The sequence below is a fragment of the Anguilla anguilla genome, chromosome 8, assembly GCF_013347855.1.
Source record: "Anguilla anguilla isolate fAngAng1 chromosome 8, fAngAng1.pri, whole genome shotgun sequence".
NCBI lineage: Eukaryota > Metazoa > Chordata > Actinopteri > Anguilliformes > Anguillidae > Anguilla > Anguilla anguilla.
Genome location: NC_049208.1, coordinates 33,288,058 through 33,312,937, shown reverse-complemented (window position 1 = coordinate 33,312,937; position 24,880 = coordinate 33,288,058). Strand labels below are relative to the sequence as shown.

General features: G+C 44.3%; 2 protein-coding genes across 5 annotated transcripts in view; one reads left to right on the top strand and one right to left on the bottom strand.

The window, feature by feature from the left end:
• The first annotated feature begins 3,966 nt into the window (after nucleotides 1–3,966).
• Nucleotides 3,967–11,502, top strand: LOC118233861 (sodium channel subunit beta-1-like). 2 transcript variants are annotated; one of them, XM_035429906.1, is made up of 7 exons: nucleotides 3,967–4,105; nucleotides 4,351–6,058; nucleotides 7,863–8,029; nucleotides 8,518–8,755; nucleotides 9,393–9,534; nucleotides 9,833–9,904; nucleotides 10,287–11,502. In XM_035429906.1, the coding sequence occupies exons 2-6, from the start codon at nucleotides 6,001–6,003 to the stop codon at nucleotides 9,897–9,899; spliced, it is 672 nt and encodes a 223-aa protein (XP_035285797.1). In that variant the 5' UTR covers nucleotides 3,967–4,105; nucleotides 4,351–6,000; the 3' UTR covers nucleotides 9,900–9,904; nucleotides 10,287–11,502. The 2 variants fall into 2 exon arrangements, with proteins under 2 accessions (XP_035285797.1, XP_035285798.1); XM_035429907.1 differs by having other exon boundaries at nucleotides 4,064–4,145.
• Nucleotides 11,503–12,891: 1,389 nt separating this feature from the next.
• LOC118233860 (histone-lysine N-methyltransferase 2A-like) overlaps nucleotides 12,892–24,880 on the bottom strand; it is a 35,071-nt gene continuing 23,082 nt past the window's right edge. The window contains exons 25-38 of one of the 3 annotated variants that reach the window (XR_004766578.1): nucleotides 24,465–24,582; nucleotides 24,181–24,259; nucleotides 23,669–23,829; nucleotides 22,882–23,055; nucleotides 19,583–22,595; nucleotides 19,382–19,480; nucleotides 18,818–18,921; nucleotides 18,395–18,532; nucleotides 17,695–17,947; nucleotides 17,198–17,305; nucleotides 16,879–16,962; nucleotides 16,544–16,673; nucleotides 15,273–15,984; nucleotides 14,946–15,049 (exon numbers count right to left, since the gene is read on the bottom strand). Coding sequence is in view for 2 of the 3 variants with exons in the window: in XM_035429903.1 (XP_035285794.1) it covers nucleotides 15,709–15,984; nucleotides 16,544–16,673; nucleotides 16,879–16,962; nucleotides 17,198–17,305; nucleotides 17,695–17,947; nucleotides 18,395–18,532; nucleotides 18,818–18,921; nucleotides 19,382–19,480; nucleotides 19,583–22,595; nucleotides 22,882–23,055; nucleotides 23,669–23,829; nucleotides 24,181–24,259; nucleotides 24,465–24,582 (4,737 nt within the window). In the remaining variant the exon portion in view is untranslated. Of the gene's footprint in view, nucleotides 15,985–16,543; nucleotides 16,674–16,878; nucleotides 16,963–17,197; nucleotides 17,306–17,694; nucleotides 17,948–18,394; nucleotides 18,533–18,817; nucleotides 18,922–19,381; nucleotides 19,481–19,582; nucleotides 22,596–22,881; nucleotides 23,056–23,668; nucleotides 23,830–24,180; nucleotides 24,260–24,464; nucleotides 24,583–24,880 lie in introns of all 3 variants that reach the window. The other 2 variants (XM_035429903.1, XM_035429905.1) reach the window with 2 other exon arrangements.

Below are 24,880 nucleotides of genomic sequence, written 5' to 3'. Positions count from 1 at the left end.
TAGGGTTAGGGTTACAGCTAGGGTTAGGGTTAGGGTTACAGTTAAGGTTAGGGTTAGGGTTAGGGTTACAGCTAGGGTTAGGGTTAGGGTTACAGCTAGGGTTAGGGTTAGGGTTACAGCTAGAGTTAGGGTTAGGGTTAGAGCTAAGGTTAGGGTTAGGGTTACAGCTAGGGTTAGGGTTAGGGTTACAGCTAGGGTTTGGGTTAGGGTTTGGGTTACAGCTAGGGTTAGGGTTAGGGTTACAGCTCAGGTTAGGGTTAGGGTTAGGGTTACAGGTAAGGTTAGGGTTAGGGTTAGGGTTACAGCTAGGGTTAGGGTTAGGGTTAGGGTTGCAGCTGGGGTTAGGGTGAGGGTCAGTGTTACAGCAAGGGTTAGGGTTAGGGTTACATCTAGGGTTAGGGTTAAGGTTAGGGTTGGGGTTACAGCTAGGGTTAGGGTTACAGTTAAAGTTAGGGTTAGGGTTAGGGTTACAGCTAGGGTTAGGGTTAAAGTTACAGCTAGGTTTAGGGTTAGGGTTACAGCTAGGGTTAGGGATAAGGATAGTGTTAAAGCAAAAGTTAAAGTTAAGGTTACAACTAGGGTAAGGGTTAGGGTTGGGGTTACAGCGAGGGTTAGGGTTAGGGTTACAGCTAGGGTTAGGGTTAGGGTTAGAGCTAGGGTTAGGATTAGGGTTACAGGTAAGGTTAGGGTTAGAGTTAGGGTTACATCTAGGGTTAGGGATAGGGTTAGGGTTAGGGTTACAGCTAGGGTTAGGGTTAGGGTTTGGGTTACAGCTAGGGTTAGGGTTAGGGTTACAGCTCGGGTTAGGGTTAGGGTTACAGGTAAGGTTAGGGTTAGGGTTAGGGTTACAGCTAGGGTTAGGGTTACAGCTCGGGTTAGGGTTAGGGTTAGGGTTACAGCTAGGGTTAGGGTGAGGGTTAGTGTTACAGCAAGGGTTAGGGTTAGGGTTACATCTAGGGTTAGGGTTAGGGTTAGGGTTGGGGTTACAGCTAGGGTTAGGGTTACAGTTAAAGTTAGGGTTCAGGTTAGGGTTACAGCTAGGGTTGGGGTTAGGGTTACGGTTACAGCTAGGGTTAGGGTTAGGGTTACAGCTAGGGTTAGGGTTAGGGTTAGGGTTAGGGTTAGGGTTAGGGTTAGGGTTAGGGTTAGGGTTAGGGTTAGGGTTAGGGTTAGGGTTAGGGTTACAGGTAAGGATAGGGTTAGGGTTAGGGTTAGGGTTACAGCTAGGGTTAGGGTTAGGGTTAGGGTTAGAGCTCGGGTTACGGTTAGGGTTACAGCTACGGTTAGGGTTAGGGTTAGGGTTACAGCTAGGGTTAGGGTTAGGGTTTGGGTTACAGCTAGGGTTAGGGTAGGGTTAGTGTTACAGCAATGGTTAGGGTTAGGGTTACAGCTAGGGTTAGGGTTAGGGTTAGGGTTACAGCTATGGTTAGGGTTAGTTTTAGGGTTACAGCTAGGGATAGGGTTAGGGTTTGGGTTACAGCTAGGGTTAGGGTTAGGGTTATAGGTAAGGTTAGGGTTAGGGTTAGGGTTACAGCTAGGGTTAGGGTTAGGGTTACAGCTAGGATTAGGGTTAGGGTTAGGGTTACTGCTACGGTTAGGGTTAGGGTTACAGTTAAGGTTAGGGTTAGGGTTAGGGTTACAGCTAGGGTTAGGGTTAGGGTTTCAGGTAAGGTTAGGGTTAGGGTTACAGCTAGGGTTAGGTTTAGGGTTAGGGTTAGAGCTAGGGTTAGGGTTAGGGTTACAGCTACGGTTAGGGTTAGGGTTACAGCTAGGGTTAGGGTTATTGTTGGGGTTACAGCTAGGGTTAGGGTTAGGGTTACAACTAAGGTTAGGGTTACAGCTAGGGTTAGGTTTAGGGTTAGGGTTAGAGCTAGGGTTAGGGTTAGGGTTAGAGCTACGGTTAGGGTTAGGGTTAGAGTTAGGGTTAGGGTTACAGCTACGGTTAGGGTTACAGCTAGGTTTAGGGTTAGGGTTACAGCTAGGGTTAGGGTTAGGGTTATGGTCAGGGTTAGGGTTACAGCCATAGTTAGGGTTAGGGTTAAAGCTAGGGTTAGGGTTAGGGTTACAGCTAGGGTTACGGTTAGGGTTAGAGCTAGGGTAAGGGATAGGGTTAGGGTTAGAGCTAGGGTTAGGGTTAGGGTTAAGGTTTACAGCTAGGGTTAGAACTAGGCTTTGGGTTAAGGTTAATGTTACAGCTAGGGTTAGGGTTAGGGTTACAGCCAGCGTTAGGGTTAGGGATACAGATAGGGTTAGGGTTAGGGTTACAGCTAGGGTTATGGTTAGAGTTTGAGTTAACCCTAAGAGTTGCATGGGAGTTATGCACAATAAATTGCCAAGCATATCAGACATTCTCGCATTATTTTGTTAGTTTTTGAGCACAGGAAAGGTGTGCACTTTCAGCAAGAGATTGAAGCGGAGGATGAGAAGTCGACGGATTAGAAGATGAAGAAGAAGAAGAAGAAAAAGAAGAAGCAAGCACAATAGGGATTCTACACACCCTTGGTGCTTGGCCTCCAATAAATTCCAATTAAATGCAAACAAATCCATGTCTCTCCGTCAGTAAACAACACTAACCTGTAACATAGTGTAAGAAAGCTGAATGGATTCCTGGATGGTGCTCCATTGGTTCATGAACCTGAAGGCCACCAACTGACATGGAGAGGATGCCCCAAGAGTGCTGAGACTGAGCCAGCTGTCTCACCACTGTCGATGTCTGGCAATAGCTGATCATAATGTGGGTGGGTTTCCAACTCCCAACAGCAGGATACGCAACTGCGCTAACATGTGCTTCCGTGCCATGTGCCCCACGAAGGGCCCCATCATCCCTACACTCTTACCAGGAAGAGTCCAAAGAAGGTAAGAAAAGCTTGCCAATGCTTCTGCTGTTGCCAATCCTCCAGGAGGCAAAACACTAACCCTTGAATGCAACATTATTCTGATGTTGCCAGGGCATTAGCACAGGCAAAGAAAACGAGGCCGGTCATTGTTGCCAAGCTTTACCCACTTTTTCCAATTTCCATCTTTCTTTTTTTCTTTTTTCTGAAACATTTTTTTTATGTTTGAAAAATCTAATTGTGTACCAACATCTACGGTCCCCAATGTAAATACAATTGGTTTTAGTCTGCTGTGGCATGTGGATGGGTAACTGGCAATATTTCATAACAAAACTAATGTGAAATCAATAAAGTATTTTTTAGTAAATATAATTGCCCCAACACTTATTGTTTCTGATGTACACAGCTAATTATAGAGTGCTATGCTATATTGATGAGAAGCTTGACAATGTCACAAAACTAAAATTCCTGAAATATCAATTAAGTTTTTTATTTTTTTGGAGATCAAATTAGTGCACATCTATTGAAGTAGCTGATTGGTTTTAGGCTGCTACAGTTTATGGGTGGTAAACTATTGACATATTTACAGTTCATAATTTCCTATAAAATACATTAAGTGCCCCCCGCCCAAAAATAAAATAAAATAAAATGAAAAAATACAAGTGGTGTATTGGAATTGGAATTGATGTCTTTGATGTAATCACTGTTGATTTTACACTACTACATAGTGTGGTGTGCACAAAAAACTATTACAGTAGTTCCAATGAAAGATGCCAGTAAAAGCTGACAGGTTACATGTTTAAAAGCTATTAAACCTCAATAAAAGAAGGATTGATCAGCTTGATTTGGGAAGAGTGAATTGTTTTACGACAGTCCCTGAATAGCCACAATGCTGATATAGGCCTACAGCTACAGAGTCAAAAAATATTAGGCTAATATTCATCATCAATGCAGAAAACAACGCAAAGAAAAAAAGGTTGTAAACTACTAACTTCGTCATTTCAATCATTTCAAATGTGTCACCGTAATATTAAAAGTGCCAATGAGGCGTTAGATTTTTTTAAAAATGACATAAAAAAAAAAAAATCGCATTTTGTGACCTGCACTGATAGAGAATCTATATCAAACATGTATCGTTTTTGTTGAAAAGATATTGACGGCCGAAAACGAATAACAAACTTAACCTCAGTCCCTCTCCCTATCATCTACCGCAATGCATCAAGAGCAAACACTTCGCCCGCGCCTCTACATTTCAGGGGGCTGAGCAAACGGTACGATTTGTGGAAGCTGACAGTTTTCGCTGGGGTGCATGTATGTACATAGGGGAATGTTTTTAATGATATAATATGTTTAATTAATGTCTATAATATATGATACGACATATTACGCATGTTGCGTTCGTGTAGGCTAGATATTTCCCTTCTGTTGCCTGCCTCAGCTGGTCAAGATGACGGATAGACAGATGCATCTCGACGAGGAACCTAAAGTCCTTCTAAACCTGTCTTTTGCTTTACAGCAGTGAAAATCGAAGAAACAAGGAAATAAACCACGATCAGTAAAGGAAAAGAGGATACAATTACCGCGAAAAACGTAGGTCAGAGAAAAATAAACGAAAGAATATTCAGCGCTTCATAAGCTACCTCCTTAGGCTAGTTCTTCAGGTTGACCTCTGTTGATGCACTTGAATTTTAGGGCGAGGGTACGCGTTTAGAGGGTAGTCTGTTTTTGGTAATGTATCCGTGTTCCTAAAAGAACAACGGAATAGGCTCAAATCCATAACTTTTTAAACTATAAATGAAATGGTTTAGGGTATAATTGCGTCAATTAGCTACATGAATGCATGTTGCCATTCGAGTGGGGATGTGCGTCACTGATGGGCTAATGCTCGATTTCAAAAGGGGCATTTTCTTTTTAGGGGTTTGACTGTGATATAGACGTTTTCGAAGAATCAGTTTATTAACACAATAAGAACAATAGGCTACCTATCTAACTATAGTGCGTTTAAAAAAAAATCGGGTTTGAATGAGCTACCGGCAATCTAGCTGAATAACAAAATAAATGTTTTTATTGCTCGGTGCACATAAATAGATTCTCAGGGCAGTGTTTTTAGATCATAATCAAGTCATAGACGACCATGCATTCCCACTCATAAAGCAAAGGGAAAATTTATTACATTTGCTACCGAACTGCGAAAATACGGACATTGTCTGCGATATGTAGGCCTAAATAGGCGTAGATAGCATATTTTTGAAAAGCAATAAGGCGGAAGCAATAACATGCTTTGCATGATGAACTGTGATTAAAATTTGAGCCAAAGAGTGAGGGAAAACCAGAAATCACTTTATGAGACCTGATGGTTCTCCATTGTGGATATCTGAAAACTGGCTGCTGTGAAATAATGTAGACCTATTAAAGCATTCATTTGTACAAACACTTCTAAGTGTAAAGTTCATGCTGCTCTTCATTAATTCGATCATTCATTCATTCATTAATTCATTCACTAATTCATAGTAGCGTATCTAAGATGTGCCTAATTAATTGTTCAGGCTTAATGGATTAAACGCTAGTAGCCTATTACATCCAACAGTGCCATTAAACTGTACACTCTCCCTAAAAGAAACTCCGGAGTTAAAATCCTTTGACACTCAGCTGCCAGGAAATAGATCCTGCGTAGGCCACTGCAAGGGAGGCTGCAGCCGATAAACTCTACGAAGTAGCCTATTGACTACGAAAACACAAACCAGCCTTAGAGATAGCAAAGTCTTCGGGGATCTCCGCGTGAAATAGCCTAATTAATAGTAGCCTAATCAGTTTGGCATTGAAACGCTACATTGCGGCAAAACGGAAATCAGATTCAGTAGCTGAATCCTACAAGCTAGCCTACATCTTACCTAAGTGATATTGTCATCTTTACTGCGCAGAACCAACTTAATGTAGTCCCAAACCTCTATAGGCTAACGTTTTCGATAAAATTGGTGATTTTTCACGAGAACATCAAGTCAAACAGAGAAATCTGGTCCGAAGATAGAGCAAAAGAAAAAAAAATCCACACAAACAACGAAAGATCATATTTTTTATAATCGTTTGAGATAACGGAACGGGGGCTGAGCATTCGTCTGCGCTGAGCTGCTGAAACTACAAATTTACAAACAGCGCTCCTCGATCTATGAGCATGTCTGCAGTGCGGCGGCTGCTGATTCCGATCCTGTTGTGCGCGCTGCAAGGTAAGTCCTCTGATACGATTATACCAGAAATGGTGTCTTTTTACAGCAAATGCGTAGCTTCATGTTTGCAACATTACCCGTGTAACATTTATCACTGCTCTCTCAAATTAAGTTGCATTAGGCATTCTCATGCCATTATCAATGTTGTTAAATAGCGGGCATCCTTGCAGTAAAGACCTTTCCTTCGATTGTGTCACTTATTTAGACAAAGAATTCTACCTCGGTAACTAGTTACATAATGAGATTACTCTACATTTGCTCAAGCTATCACAAGCAATGTGACAAGCATTCTGTCCCCTCGAATTTTTCAGTGTGCGCATTTTCTGGAAACATTACGATAGTTGCCTTCACGTGAAAAGGGACCGCCTCAGGGGAAATTAGGTATTAATTGAAGGCCTTTGTATATATTTCATTTTCGTATTTTAATATAGCCTACTCTCATTTATGCCCTTATCAAGTTTAAGTTATGCTTCCTGTAGCATTCGCTGTGTATTGTAAATTATCCGTGATTTCAAATGAATTGATTGAAATTGTCACTCAAATAGTTATGATAAATACAATATTATTTACTTCAAATTGATATTTTCTTATTCCTTTTATTAGCTATCCATATGCATACCATATGAAGCATTAATTTAAACAAATTATACAGTTTTTTGGTTCCTCAAAACAGATGATTGACAGCACATTATCTCCACCCATTTGGGGATTGAAGCCATACTATCTCTCTAATAGCTAAAGTTTCCTCATTAAAAATTTAAAAAAATTGGTTGGAGAAAAATGACAAATCTTTCTTTTGAACCAGTATTTGTTGATTACATTCCTCCAGTGTGCTATGGGAACTAACACTAAGCCTGAAGAGAGCAGAGAATGAGTTCCTTTAACACTGATGAGTAATGCATGGCCAAAGGAGTCATCAATACCACATTTAGGTTTGAGCGAAGCACAGTTGAGGCTTTCTGAAATGTGCACTTGTTCTGTGTCACAAAGCCTGCTTTATAAAGATATGGGAATTCCAAGGCTGAGCCTCAATGGGTCTGATTCTTACTATATTACATATTACATACATTATGCGTATACTATATCCATATTCAGGCTAACAGCCACAGCATTATTAACATACATTTTTTTGCAGCCAAAGCCAGTGCCCCTGCAAGGTTTCACACCCCTCAAGACAGGTGTAATATGGCAGCCTTGAGAAAATGGCATTACCTCCCTTTCTGATGATTCTCAGTAACTTATAACCATAATTCTCTTTGTGAAGTGCTATCAAGGGGTAGTATGACATTTGTGGGACATGTAAATGTTTGCTTAAGCAATTAATGTTGTTCCTAGTAAAATGGGCATTGGACATTTTGCTATCAGAGGGCTGGTCCACAAGCACATAGATATTGAACATTGTATACTGTGTAAGTAGTGTGCATTTTCTTGTGTTTTGTGTAGACCTGTTCCTATGTTATTTGTGATGTTGCAATCGAAAAGTCCCTATTGAGACTATTATGAAGTGAATGTAAATTTGTTTTCAAAAAGTGTGTGTAATTTGCATTAATCCATTACACGGGTTTTGGATAATTACAGGCACAACTTACAGCAACCGTGCAATTTAAAAATAAAATACCACAGCCACATCTCCCCCCCATTGTGATAAAGATCCGCATCGAGTTTTATGGTTTCGTTTAAAGGCTGTGTAAATGAAACCACACCTCCGGGGACTTTGGGCCTTCCTTGCCCACTCCCACACAATGCTTTTAACTTGTTAAAAAATATCTCCCCGTCTCTGCGCTCCTCTCTTCCCATGTGGCAGTATCCCTGTGCAATGCAGCCTGTGCGGAGGTGGACTCAGACACGGAGGCCGTGGTGGGGGCGGGCTTCAAGGTGGGCTGCATCTCCTGTAAGATGAGGGGGGAGGTGGAAGGCAGCGCCTCTATTGACTGGTTCTTCCGGGCCAAAGGGGAGCAGGACTTTCTTCACGTAAGTGATTACATCTTCTAAGTAGCGCCACCTGTTGGAGGGGGAGACATCCCACTTGTCCGGATGTGGCTCACTGACCCCTTTTGCTTAATGCCCTGCTTGACTGACCTGTGTCAGCTGTAGCAGTTTTGCAGTCTTCCGGTATGCTAACAGCGCAGCTCAGCTGGTAGACTGCAGAGTGAAAAGGAGCTGCGTGCACTTTGGCCTCTGCCTCTGCTTTCAACAGGGTTCTTCTGGTGATGGGAGAAAGTTTCATCAACTCCATATTGGGTAGAGCAAACAGACTTACCTGAACCAATCAAAATACTCTGGTCTTAAATCTGTAGGATTGGTTCTGATGAGTGAGTCATTAATGACCTATTATGGCTCCACCCATTTTGTGGTTCTGAAAAGTTGACTGTCCCATTACTGGCTGCTCCAGTTTCCCCTGTGAAGCTTGGACTTGTTAGCAGGTTGCAGAAGGTGTGTAAGCTGTCGAACCTCTCCAGATATACAACTTTGAAGACAAGACTCCCACCATTTTGGACGACCGTTTCGAGGACCGATTGGACTGGAACGGCAGCAAAAACACGGATGACATTCAGGATGCCTCCGTTTACATCCTCAACGTCACCTTCAATGACTCGGGCACATACCGTTGTCTGTTTAACCGCATCCTCACCTACCCCTTCTATGAGTACTCCACCAAAGCCAGCAAGCTGATCCACCTCACTGTGGTGGCCAAAGGTGGGTCTGACAGTCAGGGTCCTTACAAGTTACGCGCGCGCGCGTGTGTGTGTGTGTGTGTGCGTACAAATTATTATGTACCATTAGCACTTGAATCAGGTTGGCAGAAACTTCTCGCCAGCTTTACAACCTTTACAGCCTTTACAATGCCTATGTATTTTAAATTTTTAAATTTGCGCTGGCTCACTTATACTAACATTAAGATTTGTGTTTTACAAAAAGAAGACACTATTTTAAATCATTTTAGTCCATGTCATTGTATTATTAGAACAAAGGGAATACATGCATATGGTAGTTTAGATTGTATATCAAATTATTCAAGACACATATACTGAGTTTACATGACCGACAAAATAGCCTTTAAACCCTTAACATGCTATTTACTCAAATGCTGATCAGCAGCACTAGGATATCAAACTCTCTGCTGGCTCATGAGCACCAGTTCACTGATCCATATATCATCTGTATGCATAATGACAGACCCAGATTACTGCATTGATGGATCCAGGTAACATTAAGATCAGTGGATTCACACGAGGCCTGCTGAGCGCAGCCGCTCTTGAATGAGCAGACAGTTTCATTCTAACCTGGACTCAGGTGCCCTTGTTCACGAGGGACTCGCCTCTTCTTTGTGCAGCCACGAGGGGGACGGCGTCCATCGTGTCGGAGGTGATGATGTACGTCACCATCATCGGGCTCCAGCTGTGGCTGCTGGTGGAGATGATATACTGTTACAGGAAGATCTCGGCGGCCGGAGACGAGGCTCTGAGAGAGAGCGCGTGAGTGACTCCCTTCCTCCACTGTCCCTCCCTCCCCATCCCATTTTGGCCTGTGCCTGTCCTCCATCTGTCCTTTTCATCCCTGCTTTTCTCACACTGGTCCATGGTTTCTTTCCCACACTATCAATTCCATCGGCCCTGCTCCTACTGGAGGTTGTCTGTTTCTTCACCAGGAAAGCTATTCATCTCACCATTCCACATCCCTCTGTTTCTCTCCCCCTCTTGCAGTGTGTTTTCCAGCAGTATTTAAACTGACTTCTCTTTTCATTCTCCTGATTCTTTTGTTCATCCCTCTCAGGGCGGAGTATTTAGCGATAGCCTCAGAGAGTAAAGACAACTGTGCGGGGGTGCAGGTGGCGGAATAACACAGGTATGTTTCACACACACACACACACACTCACACATACACAATCACACACACACACACACACACACACACACACATACACACACGCACTCACACATACACAATCACACACACACACACACACACACACTCACACATACACAATCACACACACACACACACACACACACACAAAGAGCAAGATACCACAGGACCACAAGTCGGTTTTGTGGGTTACATCACAGCAGTAATGCCATTAAAGTTATCACAGAACATCTGTACAGCATTAAAACCACTTTGCACAGTTCATCACATATTTAGCAGAATATCCACATTATAAGTACAAAAAAACATTCTGACCACCCAGGACACACTGACCGCATCAATGCTGTTCTTCTCATTTCAGGGCAAATCCGGGCACATGCCCGCTGATTTACACCACCCCCCCACCAACGTATCTACAGTGTTTCTATCCGGCCTTTCCACCAACCTTCCCACCTAAAGACTTCCGGTTCTTTTGACGACCATTGCATGAAGATGTCATGAAGAGGTTGTGAAGAGGACTTTCAAACCGTTTTGTACGTTAAATGGGATACATTTCCACAGGCATTGAAGGCAAAAAAAGAGGGGGGAAAAAACAGCATGAGTGCACAAATTCACCATGTCTGGCACAAAAACAGGTATTAATGCAATAAGAGCAATGGATATGAGCTATGTAGAATAATGTACTCTCTATTAAAGGATAATGTAATCTTTGTAGACAGCAAACTTACCTGCACTAGCTAGTTTGATCATATCACAGAAGTTAAGCTAGAAAATGGGTACTGTTTAACAAAGCAATATCTGTTACAAGATGGATGTATGGTGTGGTTTAACAGTAGTTTTTTTGCAACTGTAAGACTGCTCTCCCAAAGAAAGCAAGGGTGTAGGTCTAAGAGGGGGGATATTTGAAAAGGGCAGAGTGTGTGACAGTTGTGAGTGGTGACTGGTGTACACTGATTTACACTTAGTATGTGTAATATATGAATATATATCAGTATCTTTCCCTGTCTGCTATGCTTAAACAGAAACCTGAATGTAATCCCCAAGCGAGGGGCAGGTTGTAGTGTCATCTGTAATTTTAATACTTTTAGAATGAATGCTTTCTTACTAAGCAACTGCAATTGCTAGTATGCAATATGTAATTTACATGAATGTTAAATTATAGATACATACTATGCATAAGATGTTGAATATGACAGTACTGAGCCAATGTTGACTCTATAACTACATATCGACACTACCTCCATCAAGTATGGGCATCATGTTGCATTGAAACAGATACAATATCAATATGTTCCATGACATCAGTGTGCTTTATTGTTTTAAGTTCTCCTTATCAGCTCATATTTGCATGAACAGTTATAATGAACATTGCAGTTACTTTATGCTATCAATAAATAGAAGCCCTACCCCACAGATTTTAAGAGGTATATATTAGAGCCTATACAGGACTGCATTTAATTTTTTTCTTTAGTCTTAAAGAGTATGATTTCACTTTGCACTTTGAGACTGAAGACATGATAAATCTGCCTGCAAAACAAAGTATTATCCTAAATAAATCGTCTAATGTAATAACCATATCTCAGTGGTGGAGTATGTGCTAAAATGAATTTAATGTTTTCTTATTAATTAAATGTATGGCAAGCTGTGGAAACAGTAAATGGCACACCAGGTAAGACACTATATATTGTATGTGTAAAGACATGAGTGTTGTATAGGCAGAACTCATAATACTGCACATCTCAAATATGTCTCATATCTTGCAGTATTTCACCAACTTTTAAAGTGTACTTTTAAATCAGTTAGACAATAAAGGGGATGTATCTACTAAGATCTAGCAATGTGGGAGTCCCATTAGGATTCAGAATTATGTTACGTCACTTTTGGAATGGCAGCGTTCTTAATTCACACTGCTGACATGATCATATGCGATGATTTCACTGTCAGAATGAAGTGACCAGTCCAGGACTCCAGCATAGCTGGACCTCTGTGAAACATAAGGCTGTTGTGTAAATTCCCCATTGTTAGACGTTGACTAGGTCATTAGTGGCGATAGGGGGCTGTCAGATCGAGCCTGTCAGGAATAAACATGTAAGATTTGGGGGGATCACTGAACATCCAGTACTGATTGAACAGATAGGACCTTTTAAATGTACTTGGTTTGAAATACAGATAAGAATATACTCAAAAACTACTCTCTCACATTCTGTGTGTTTTGCATCCCCTGACACCCATCCTGTATGTGCGAGTAGAATATAAAACTAATTTCAGTGTAACCTTCATCAATAGCCTAATACAAACTGACCAACGAGCAAAAATAAGCTATATATACCCAAACTCTATACAGCACACATTACAATACAATGTCAAATGAAGGTGGATTGGGGGCATTTCACAAAGATCTAGTCAGGGTACTGAGCACAAAAATAAAATAAAAAATAAGCCTCCTTTGCAGCTTGCTTGTAGGATATTTTAAAAATTGGGAAAAGGCAGAAATACCAAAAATAAAAAAGGCCCAAAGGAACCCAGGGGCATTGATATGCACATAGATCATATTATAACCCCCTGCTGTCCATTCATCCTAGTTTTTCAGCGCTGTCCTTTTGGCTGCCCACAGACCATGCTTGATGAATGGCATATTGTGACAAAATATGCTCGTCATTCCATCTGCACAATGCATGTGTTGTAACTGTTCTAAGGATCCCTGATGAACAAGAAAATGTGCAGAAAGGGAAGATCCTTGCCAGATCATGAAAATAAAGTTAGCATGGGGTCTGCAAGACACATCACTAAGAAAACATTTTGAAAAAACAACCACTAAACCACCAAGTTTTTTTTTTTGTTCAAACGTCTTAATCTTTATTAAGCAAAGAACATCATAAATAAAAAAGTGCATAGAAAATTTTACACGGGTTTAGAAATTTGTATACAACTATGTACAGACAAAGGTTTTCTTTTTACAAGGTAAGAGCCCAGGTTTGCTGATTTTTTGCCCTAAACTTTATTCTTTGTTAAAATAAGCCTGCATTGGTACACACAGCTCTCACCACAGTACTCAGCAAGAGAGACCTTAGCGGTGAAGTCAAGTTTAACTATTTAATTGCATCCTTCATTGCACCCTCAGGCCGTTTCTGCAGGAGAGTCGAGACCGAGCAGACATCTTACATTTGAATTCTTTCTATTTTCACAAGCTACTGAGGTAGTATCCCTGTGAGAAATTGGTAGTGAGTGGAAACACAAATGAAGAATGGCCAGTTAAAACAGGAAATACAAGACAAAGCAGGTGCAAAGGCCTGGCTCAATCACTTCCTTGCAAAGAAGAAGTGGGGCTTCAAGAGCAATCGAATTGTATTTCAGTGCCCAGGTGGATGCTCACACACAACTGAAGCCCTCGTGATGTTTTCAGAGTTCAATTGTGAGAACTGCACATGCCCCAGACTTGTGCGGAGTTACGCATTTAACCAGAGTATGCATGTAACTGAAGTAAGAATTGCAAGAAGGATTCAAACTGGATCAGCTGCACACTATGCAATAAAATGGATTTATGCATTTATAAGGATTCGACTGCAAGTGAGAATGTACTTAATAGTAGGAGAAATGGAACAGGGAAGTAAGCTAGCTTCTGTTGCATTTCTCACCGTTAATGCTACAAACTCTTGATTCCTGCTGGTCTCCAAATAAAGAAAGTTTCTAATATATTTTAAAAATTCAAAAAACCTGGCTCAATACAATACCTTTGTTTCTACTATAGGATACATCACAATATATTGCTGTCTTCCCAACCCTAAGCACGACCATTTATTTTCAAGTACAGGGAAGTAAAGGAAACTAATATCAAGTATAAAGAATTAAATGAAATGGAAAATATAACCATGGTTTCACCAGAACATTATATGCATGTATGTATATATACACATAATATATATACATACATATATATATATAATATATGAAAACACACTCTTGGTATAACAAAACAAACAAACAAACAAACAAAAATCCCTGGCACAACTTGCCCATTACGGAATTATCGTTTTACAATTCCATAGTTTGAACACATATGTTAAGAATGAGCTGCACTACGAAATACAGAAGCAATCTTTAACACACAACGGCATTTTCTAATGACGAACATTTAACTGTGAAGAGCTATGTACAACTGAGTAATGTGTCATAAGCTTTAAGGTGCTGAATGCTTTCTCCTCATTAAGTAGCGCATTGTGCGGCATTTTTTATTTTATTTTATTTTTTCTCTAATGCGATAGATCTCGTTGCCATCTGGTTTCAGTAACGCTCTGCCAGTGGAAAAAATGCTACCTGGTCGCTTTCAAAATTGCATTCACCCGACCCCAAAAAAACAGTCACACATACTAGCTACAGAAAACACACTATCCAAGTTGGAGTGTTCTCCCATTGGTTGAGCTGTTCGCGAGTGTCATCACTGTTTAGCCCGACTGGAATCCGGACTGGTGATTGACGCACCTGCTTCAAACTGAAAACCTAATCAGCACTGTCGAACGGGGGTGCTAGAACCACAAGGAAGCAACACGCCAAAAACATTTAGAAGAAAAAAAAAGTATAATACATAAAATGAATCGGTAACTAAAGCCCATTTTATAAATAGCGGACTCGTTGATTATTTGCGTCTGAAAACCAAAGTAACGTTTAACCATATAAAAAAAAGCTCTGATGGGAGCTAGTCCCTTCTCATGCCTTTCTAATTGGGGGGGGGGGGGGGGGGGGGGTCCGCTCTCACAGCAGGATGAAAAATCCCTGACAGATAATTTGCACCGAGCAGATAATCACATTAAAACATCACGCCGATGCGTGTCACACTGGCGCGAGTACAGTGCAGGCAAAAACAAGAAGCGAAATACAAAACGACAGTCAGCCATCATTGGGTTACCACAATACATTATCAAAAGTTCTGCTTTACTTTGTGCTGCACAGACCGGAGAAAGCGCTGGGAATGGCGGGGGTCAATGGGGTGGGGGTGGCAGAACAGAAGAGGAGAAGTGGGGGGGGGGGGGGGGGGGGGACGAGTTGAAGAGATTGAACCACAGCTCAGAAACACTGGCCCGGGATGGTAGTGAAGAGAACTTGGCACTGGTTTGGCAGATGTAACCCCTGTAAAGACAAGGAAAGGAGCTAGCTTGAGGACAACTTGCATCCCCCCTTCAACTGCGGGAGCCTTCCAGAGAGAAAGAGTGAGAGAGAGAGAGAAAAGTCACACATCCAAGGATAAACCTATGCATGCCTGGAAAAGCCTAACCCCAAGCACTGAGCGAGAACTAAACCTGAACCGGAATCCTCCAATTGGAGTTCATCATAATCTGTAACAAAACATTACCTTGGTTCTGTGCTGCTCTGTGGTAGGTGAGCACAGTCAGTAACCCCTTTATTGTCCAGCAGTTAAACTGAAATGACTTGGAATGCAGAAGGTCAAGGTTACTGTTGCCAGAGTAAAATCGTAATGTTTAGTGTCCAGCTCAAAATCCTTCCCTTTCATCCTTTTCTCTCAGATACAGAGCTGTGACTGGTGAGCTCGAGTGAAGACATGCTCAGTGCTGCCAAAAACAAGGAGCCCTAAATGTGTGCACATCCTCTGGACATTCCAGCACCTTCTAGAACACCCGCTCTCTCTCCTCAGCCGTTTTCTTTCCAGAGTATTTTATTCTCCCATACCCCCAAGAAAAAGTCAGGATTCATTGGCCACCTTCTCAAGAGTAGCCATGGAAAACTTGTTCCCAGTTTCAAACCCCGCCCTGGGCCCCTCCCCTTCCCCCCTAGTTGAGGAAGCGTCTGCACCGACGGGCCCCACAGTTGCACATCAGCTTGCTGCTGTCATCCTCGATGGGGAACTTGTAGTCGTAAGTGAGCTCCTCGCCGCGGTATATCTTGCGCAGGGCGAAGATGACGATGTGCTTCTGGCCCTCCACGTTGATGACGCGCGAGTAGCAGTTGGGCTCGCACGAGTGGTTGATGAAGCGCGCCGCGTTGCCGTGCATGGTGGCGTCCACCACGTCGAAGTCGTCGATGCGGAACATGTAGCAGCCGATGCCCTGGGGGTACGTGGGGAAGCGTTTCGCAAGTTATGGGGGGGGGGGACACAAGAGAGGAAGTGGTTGTCTAAGAGAATACCTAAATTGCCTGGTCACAACAGTTATTTTAAGTAGCAAAATCAATGGACACATCTCAAAGCACTTCATAAGATTAAAAAGAAAGTAACAAGTAGGGATGCGCTATATGAAAATTGTGGCCTGATATCGGTAACTGGTTAGTGTTACTCAGGATGGGAGGGATTCAGTAGGGAATACCCCACCTCCATAAATGGCGACGTCTTTGCGCAACTGGGACCTAGTCTACATGTGTTTGGCCAAGTAGTGCAGTACTCCAGCACAGTGACTGTGCAGCCCAGTGAAAAAAAGCAAAAGCTGGCTACATACTTTTTGGAGGACGTGAGCACTGGACTGGGTTCTCAAGAATGACATTTCAGATTGGGTATTCCAAACTGACAGCGTCAAAAAGATATAAAACAATCTTACTTCAGATGTGAGCACTTACTGAACTATCTAGTTAGTGAGTGTATCTAAGCAACGGTGATCCTACAGGAAGCCTCACCTTGCTGTCATAGTACTTCTCGCGTTTGTCAGTCAGCACGGCGCGAATAACCATGCCGGCGTACTCGATCACCATCTCCCCTGCGTCAATGTTCCTCTTGCAGAACAGACCACGCCCATGAATGGCAGATCTGTAACCAGAGAGATTACGGTTAATGATGGCAGGTGCAGTGACAGTGTGGCTGAAACACTTTGATCGGTGTAGACTGCTACTCCCATGCCACAGAAAACTGGCTTCCTCTCCCCACCTCCATGCTGACTGGCCATGCTGTGGTGACGGGCATCTCGACAGGGCATGATTTAAGAGAACAGTCAGATAACCTTGACCCCACTGACCTGTACACCCCTACAGCTTCTTTGGACGTCTTCTCCAGATGTCTGAAACGCATGGCCATGGGGAGCTCCAGGCTTGTGGCACGTCTGTGGGGGAGAGAGCGATAGAGAGAGACAGAATGAGAGAGATAAAGAGAGACAGAGAGAGAGGGACAGAGCGAGAGATAACTGTTTAGAGAGAGTCATTAAGGTATAGTAAATAAAGTTCCCTGTTCCCCGAGACACAAGCAACATTGTGTTTAAATTTGTACAAGCTGCGTTCTTTCTTATTCAGAAACATGCAATGTCAAAATGACATTTTCCTCAAAGGTAGCAGTCTGACCTGGTAGATTTGAGTGGGACTTCATCCTCCTCCTCGTCATACGGCCCGATGTCTGGGAGCTGCCGGTGTTGGGAGGCCAGGAAATTGAACATGTCAAAGGTGGACTTCCTGTGAAGAGAATGATGGAAGATGGATGAGGAAGGGCATTAGTTTTCCTTCAAACCACAAAAACAAGATGTGGATAATGCTAAACAAGTGCAAGGGTAACTTGGCATCACTCATCTTCATGGAGACAAGATGGTGTCCACAGGAATATACTACTCACACAAAGGTCTGTAATACTGTTAAATTAAATAATGTAATAAATACAAAACTACTTAAGTTTGATTTGTTTAAACAAATTGTAAATGGATAGCAAAATCACTTTGTTTCCACTTAACAGTTTTGTCAGGAACCAGTGTTCACCTATAAACATCAATGTTAGAATATGACACCAATTCAAACCGCCCAACTCGGACATGGAAGCAGTGCATCAGTAAGCCACAGGGAGCACTCACCGCAGGTAGACCTCGGCGCGCGCGCAGCCGCTGGGGTTGACGGGCAGCTCTTCCTCCTGCTTCTTCTGGTGGTGGAAGCGGAAGCGGTGCTTCTGGCAGCGGGAGGCGCCCTGGAGCTGCTCCACCAGGAAGACCACGGCGTCGTGGAGGACCCCCAGCATGCGCGCGCCACTCGTGCCAGTGAAGGACAGCTGCTTGAGCCGGTAGCCCGCCCGCGCCTCCTGCACCCCCTCCATCACCGCCCGCCACGCCACTATGCGCCACGATGGGGCGGAGAGAAAAAGGATGATCATTTTATTGTTATTACCATCATTATTCTGAAATTACAGTTCAATTTTCAATTGTTAGATGGACATATATAGCATATAATTATTTTACCAAACAATTAAGTCACCTGTTAAGTGTACTTAACTGGACACATTTTAATCTAATAACCTTTACAGTAAGAGGCAGTGCTGAAAATGCCTGTTCAGATGGATCCAAGATGCTTCTGGAACTATCCCAAGTGAATTACCCTGCATCCCTTTCCCAGACACAAGGCCTCATAATTCATATTTACATTCAATTGCACAATCTATCGGTAACGCCAAAGACAAATGTCTTCTTATTCAGTTTGATTGCTCAGAAACATGATAAAAAAGGAGCAACAGTACTGACTGAATGCTGACTGCAAATCTCTCCACATCCAGATTTCTCTCACCCTCTATGCTGTCAGCCTCCACACTGAAGCCATCCTCACTGGTGATCTCAAAGCGCAGGTGGGGCTGGTCTCTGTTGGGCGGGGTCTCCTCCTCTAGCTCAGGTGGAGGGCTCTCATCATCAGAGCTCAGGCTGGTACCTGAGAGGAGGGGACACAGAGCAGAAGGCAAGAGTTTCCATGAGGGGCGGCTTCCACAGCTATGAGGAGACATCTCGAAGCACAGTGGCAGCAGCCCTTAAATTCCCAACAAGGATGACACACATACATGGAGCTGCATGAAGGCCTACACTTACAAGCAGAGACACGGCTACATGCTAACACAATGCAGCCGATGGCAAAATCAGAGAGGGAAGAGGGCACGAAGAGACGAGACAGAACAAGAGAAAGGAGACAAGCGGACAGGTGAAAAAGCGGTTGACCTACTTGAGAAATCGCTGTCGCTGAGGGAGCTGTGTCGAGAGCAGCCCCAGGCTGAGGGTTTCGCGTTACCTCGAGACACAGTGGACAGACGATTCCAGTGGCTAGATCTATAACACAGAGAGAAAATCATGTAAAAACAAACTAGAAATACCGCCTCGTGGTTGCATGCCTCCGCCAACCAGTAGCCAGTTTGGATATAAAATGTCATCATTTTATTTATTAGACATTTGTGTGAAACTTAATTAGCGTACAAATTCTTGAGTTATGGCCAAAAACGTGTTTTGTGAGGTCACAGTGACCTTGACCTTTGACCACCAAAATCTAATCAGTTCATCCTTGAGTCCAGGTGGACGTTTGTGCCAAATTTGAAGAAATTCCCTCAAGGTCTTCCGGAGATATCGCGTTCACGAGAATAGGGACGGACGGACAACCCGAAAACATAATGCCTCCGGCCATGGCTGTGCCGTCACCGAGGCATAACAAAAGAAATCCAATTTTTCAGGCTAGCTTGAGCCAAAATTTCAGAAAGCTTTCGTTCAAGCATATTTTTGCATAATAAGCACTCACCTTGTGTTCTCAGAGTTATTGTGGTAACCTTCCTTCAGCTTGGCCAAGTCCAGTTCCTCTTTTGCAGAAGGCATTTTGATGCGAACACCCCCAAGTCTGCTGTGAAATAAAAGATAATTTAAGCTTAAAATAATCAGCTTCAAAGAGAGAGCACCAAAAAATCTACTTTTATTGCAATTCCACTCCCTCCTTCTGCCTGACCTGGTTGCCATACAGCCGGCTTTGTGTGGTTCCTCCAGACCACCAGGGGACTCCGGATCAGCAAAGTCAACTTTGGGTTTCTTGGTACTGCTGCGCCCGGGTGCCGAAGACACCCTCTTGACTCGGACCTGAGAGCGTGAAAGAGGGGCGGCGGGCTGTGATCCGAGACGCACACCAGAGGGAAGCACCACGGGACTAATGGCTTGGACTCTATTCAGAACAGGATGGATACGGAACTGGGAGGGGCTTAGGATGCTGGTCTGAACGGAGTTCTGTTGACTGGTCATGGCTTGGTTGATTATGGCTTCAGCACTACCACTGACAACAGACCAAACTGATGGGTCAGGCCTGAGGTCAGACTTGGACCTTATGTTGGCCACAGCGCCTCTCCTCCTGGGCTTCTTGTCCTCAGATGCAAGACCCTCCAGGGGCCTTGTGGTCACAACCCCTTTGTTCCTGTATGTTATAACATGAGTAGGGGTGGCAGGGTTGATGACCACATGCTGGGATGGCACCACCCTTTGGACCTGGGGCATGTTGCCTGTTGTGGCGGGTGCAATAGAGACACTGCTGCCCTGAAGAAGACTGGCGATCCTGCTGATGGAACTGAAGGATGGGCAATTGGAGGTAGGGAGTTGGAAGGTGTTGCTCTCCGGGTTCTTGGTGAAGATCTGACCTTGACTGTTGACGAGCAAGACCTGCGGGGATGCATGTTCCATGCTGGAGCTGCCCATTTCCCGCACGGTGAGGATTGTGTGGCCTGGCAGCGTCTGGGACATGACCTGCTGTTGTGGGGCGAGCACTGGCTTAGGGCTGGAGATGTTGATGGAAATGGTTCTGGGGGCTTCCCTCTGACAGGGTGCAGAGTTGAATCCGTTAATGATAATAGGGGCTGAAGTGGGGGTACTGCTCATCTGAAATGAACGGGTGGCAATTGCAGGAGAGGATGGCAGGATCCTCACAGTCGTTGAGGAAACTGGCAGGGATACAGTTGGAGTGGGTTGCCTATAGCCTGTGGATGGCGTCACTGTGGTCTGCACACTCTGAGCCGATGGAATACTGTTCTTCACCCCAGAAGGCCGCAGAGGGTCCATCGTAGCTCGAATGTAAGTAACGGGTGTGGGATTAGGTGGGGGCACGGTCAGTTTTACAGATGGGCTGATTCTCAAAGAATCCACAGGGGCAGGGTTGGGTACGGGAATGGTGCTCATTGTGGGAGGACCTGTTGCCGCTTCCTGGTCCTTGTTCACAGGCGATAGAGCAGGTGAATCATCATCCTCCGTTCGTTCCGTAAGGTAGAGAATGGTGCCATCGTCAGCGACAAAATGCCCACTGTCGGGATCGAGGAAAATCTCTCTTTGGACTTCTGTGGGCTCACTAACCATTGGGACCTCCTCTGAACCTGTGACAAGGTCAGCGTAAGCACCACTTGATGTTGGAAGGTCATCGCTTTCGCAGACTAGAAAGGTCCCGGAGACAGTTTCAGAATCTGACCCTTGCAGTAAGGAGAGCTCCCCGTGCACCGATCCCTCTGTAAAGGTTGCCTCTGTGGTGCTGGACTCAGTACCTTCTGCTGGCACAGTCTGCACTTCAAAAATAATAGTGGGCTCCTCTTGGGTTGCTGCATGTTCTACATCCCCATTTTCTAAAGAAGAAATCACTTCAATCACCTGATGGTTTTCAGTGCCCACATCCATGAGACTGTTTTCAATGGGCAAAATGGCTTCTGTTGACACCTCATAGGTTTCCAGTGGTGGAACAGCACCATCTTGTTGAGAGGAATCCACTTTCAAGTATCCAAAAGACATGTTCTCTGTCTGGGCTTCTGAAGGTGATAAGGAACTAGCTTTGGTTGATGTTAAGGATTCCTCACTGTATGATGAGACCTTCAACTGCCCCTGTGTACAGGCTGGACTTGAAGAAGGTGTGCTTGGGTGATTCAGGTCATTACCTTGATTGTCTTCTTGTGGTGCAACCTCGGGCAACTGTGTTGCCTTCCGGGTTTGGCCAGTGCTCTTTAGGTTATGAGTCCCATCATTGGTTGCTTCATTGGCATCACTTTCAGTCCCATCATCGATGCCATCCAGCTGGGGAATAGACTCTGAGGAAGGAGGGACAAGGGTCTGTTCTGGGTCCCTGGGAGCCTCAGAGGTAACGACAGTCCGAGAAAAGTCAAAGTAATTATCCATGTCCTCGTCGGAGGAGACGTTTCCCCAGTCCACCCTGGCGGACGCCATGGGTAGAGACAGGGCTTTAACAACAGCGGCCGCTTTGTCACTGTCTTCCGCATCGTCTCCAAGCCCTTCTGGGTTCACCTCCACTTCTTCCCCGCCCACCACGATCTGGGCCCCGCAGCTGCTCTCGTTCAGCAGGGTCTCACTGAACTCCAGCTTGCTGTTCAACACGGATGCCATGGCCGCATCAGAGTCCACATCAAAAGGGGCGAAAGGAAATTCTTGATCAGAGATCATATGAGTACCGTGTCCTTGGCCAGGGTCATCACAGAGCTGGGGCAGGCAGGTTCCTTCCACTGCCACCACGTCTTCAGGTTCTACTGTGGTCAGGATGTCCTGGGGCACCTCTGCTGAATCCGCCTTGCCGATTTCGAAGGGAAGTCTGGGCATGGGAAAGCTGCGGAGGGTCTGGGAGCACTGGCTGCCAGGAAGGGATGGTGGGGGGCTGCCGACTGGGCGAAGCTCAGGGGCAACGTGGGGAGCCATGACCGTACCCTTGACAGAGGGAACATTTCGACTGACACGCCCGGATGGGGGAGAGGGCTGCAGGTTTTCCGTGGCGCTGAGGGGAGAAAGCGGAGAGAGAACTGGATGGCTTTTGGAATGAAGGGACTCGCCCGAGCGGAGCGAGATGGGTTCTGACGGGATGCCTGAGAGGGGAGAGGTGACACGGCTTCGGGTGCTGACACTATGGGAGATGGGGCCGTGGCGACGTGGTCGGCGAGCCTCTTCCAGGTCCCCAATGGTCAGAATGGGGTGGGATTTAGAGGAGGCGTTCCCTGGAGGTAGGAAGAGGACACTGCTGTGAGACTTCCAAGAGTGATACTGCCCAATTAGCCTATGTGTTCGGTGCATAATGAAAAATACCCATCAAGCAACACAATTGTGAAACAGTCAAAACTTCTATTTCAGTTATAGCAGGACTGTGTCCAGTTTCAGTGGATACAGATTTACACCTGTTAACCTAACTCATGTAAAACTACTGTACAATTTACTATGCTGCTAACTAGAGTGAAATGTCACGGAAAACCCACAATACGACATCACAAGAGCTACAATGACTACCTGGGGATGGCAGAGGACGGCAAATCCCCCCTGCTGGTCTTCTGGCTTGTGGGTAGCTGGGAACTTTGGCTACAGCTCCTGTATCTGCTTTGGAGGATGAAGATGGTGTGCTAGGTGGTGCCTCAGGTGGTGGAGGATTGGGGAGAGCCATCTCAGGCTCTGGTATATCCATTTCTGGCAGGAAAAAAAACAAACTTTTAGAATGCCAAACAAATTTTATGCATTTACTGTTATTGTTCTTTCAATGTCACACATTGAAAATGTTGCTGCAAGGGAAAATGCACATGGGCTGTTGTGCAATCAGAACTGGGATTTCCAATGAACAGTTTTGCTGCTGAGAAAAATGTTCTCTTAGACTACGGTACTGAAAGTTGTGTGCGCTTTTAGCTGCATTCCCAATCTCAGTTTTGTGCAAAATATGGTCAGAAAACAATCACTTAAGGCAATGTTCCAGGGAATGATCTGAAACACTGAAGGCATGGTTACTGAAGGTATTAAACCGCACATGTATGTGAAAAAGCATCTTTTACTGATTTTCTTTTAGCTGACCACATTTCATCAATTCCGTTATTATCAGTCAAGATGATTTCTCTTCTGCTGCAACAGCATCTTTATTATTCTTTTTAGTTACTGTGACGTTTATCTGCAGACATTCTGCGAACATTCTTCTGAAATGCAACATCAAATGAAAGTGACTGAACAACTGGTCGACCTGTACGAACACTGGTCTTCATCGACTCCATTGCACAAACACCACATTTTCTTTCACAAGCAGGCAGTGTCTGACCTGTGTGGGCCCTGGGGCTGTGCACGATGGTGCGATTATCTCCCTGATCCAGTGGCTCCTCCGCAGGCTTCTCCTGCACCGACGGGCGCACCTCCTTCACCTTGCAGGTGTACCGGCAGCGCCGACGGGGGTCCACTGTGCTCCAGTACCAACGGGAGCACCTGGGCGCAGGAGGGATGGTTTAAAAAACAGGGTAACAAAGAGATGCACTAATTCCGTAGTTACAAGATGGCTTCAAACGCTGTCACCAGCTGTTGCAAACTGATCTACAAGGTCGAGAAATGATAAATGGGTAGAAAAAGGATCAATATCTTAAGATAGGTCACCCTGACCAAAATGCTGACTTGTACTATCGAACATGAGAAAACAGCAGAGAAAAGAGGCAAGGGGTTGCAGTAATCAGAGCCAATAGTAATGAGCACTTCACATAACTTCTCTGACTACATGCTGAAAAGGCATTAAAATTCCATTTGACTTGAACAACTGGACAGCAAAGTTGTGAAATTACTTACTGATAGCCCACTGGGAAGAGTTTGCCCTGACTCGCCGACAGTTCAGTCAGCACTCCCAGGTTGTTAATCAACAAAGACCCTGGAGAGGGTGGGGGGAAACGTCATTGGCCTCACTTTCATGGACTTTTGCCACAAAATGAATTGCAAGTAATAAATATCAACAGAATATCTAAATATCAATTGAAAATGATACCCTAAATTAATTAAATAACCCTCACAATTATACAGCCCTTCTTGCTGACAGAAAAACACATAGGGCATAACCCCAAGGTCAGGCAACCCACCTATCATCATGTTAATAGACTCTGGCTCCAAGCCAGTCAGGAATTTCCTGCGGAGACTGATTCCCTCAAAGTCCACAAAGACCCGCCGAAGAACCTCGAACCCGTTTCCAGTGACCACCTGCGAAGTGAGAGAAAAGAAAAACAGCATTTTCAGAGTGGAATGCTTCTTAAACCAATTCCTTGTATACAATATCGACAAAACAAATATTTTTGTTGAAATTGTGCGCATATAATCTGAGTGGCTCACACATACAGGCCCATTTCAGTCACAATTCACGTCTGAAACAGGAAAAGTTGAAAGACTTCACTCACGGAAGCATGTATACCGATAAGTGCATTGAAACACAAACTTTCACACAGAATACACTCAAAATAAATAAATGGCATAAAATTTCCTCATTTAACCAGTCACCCTT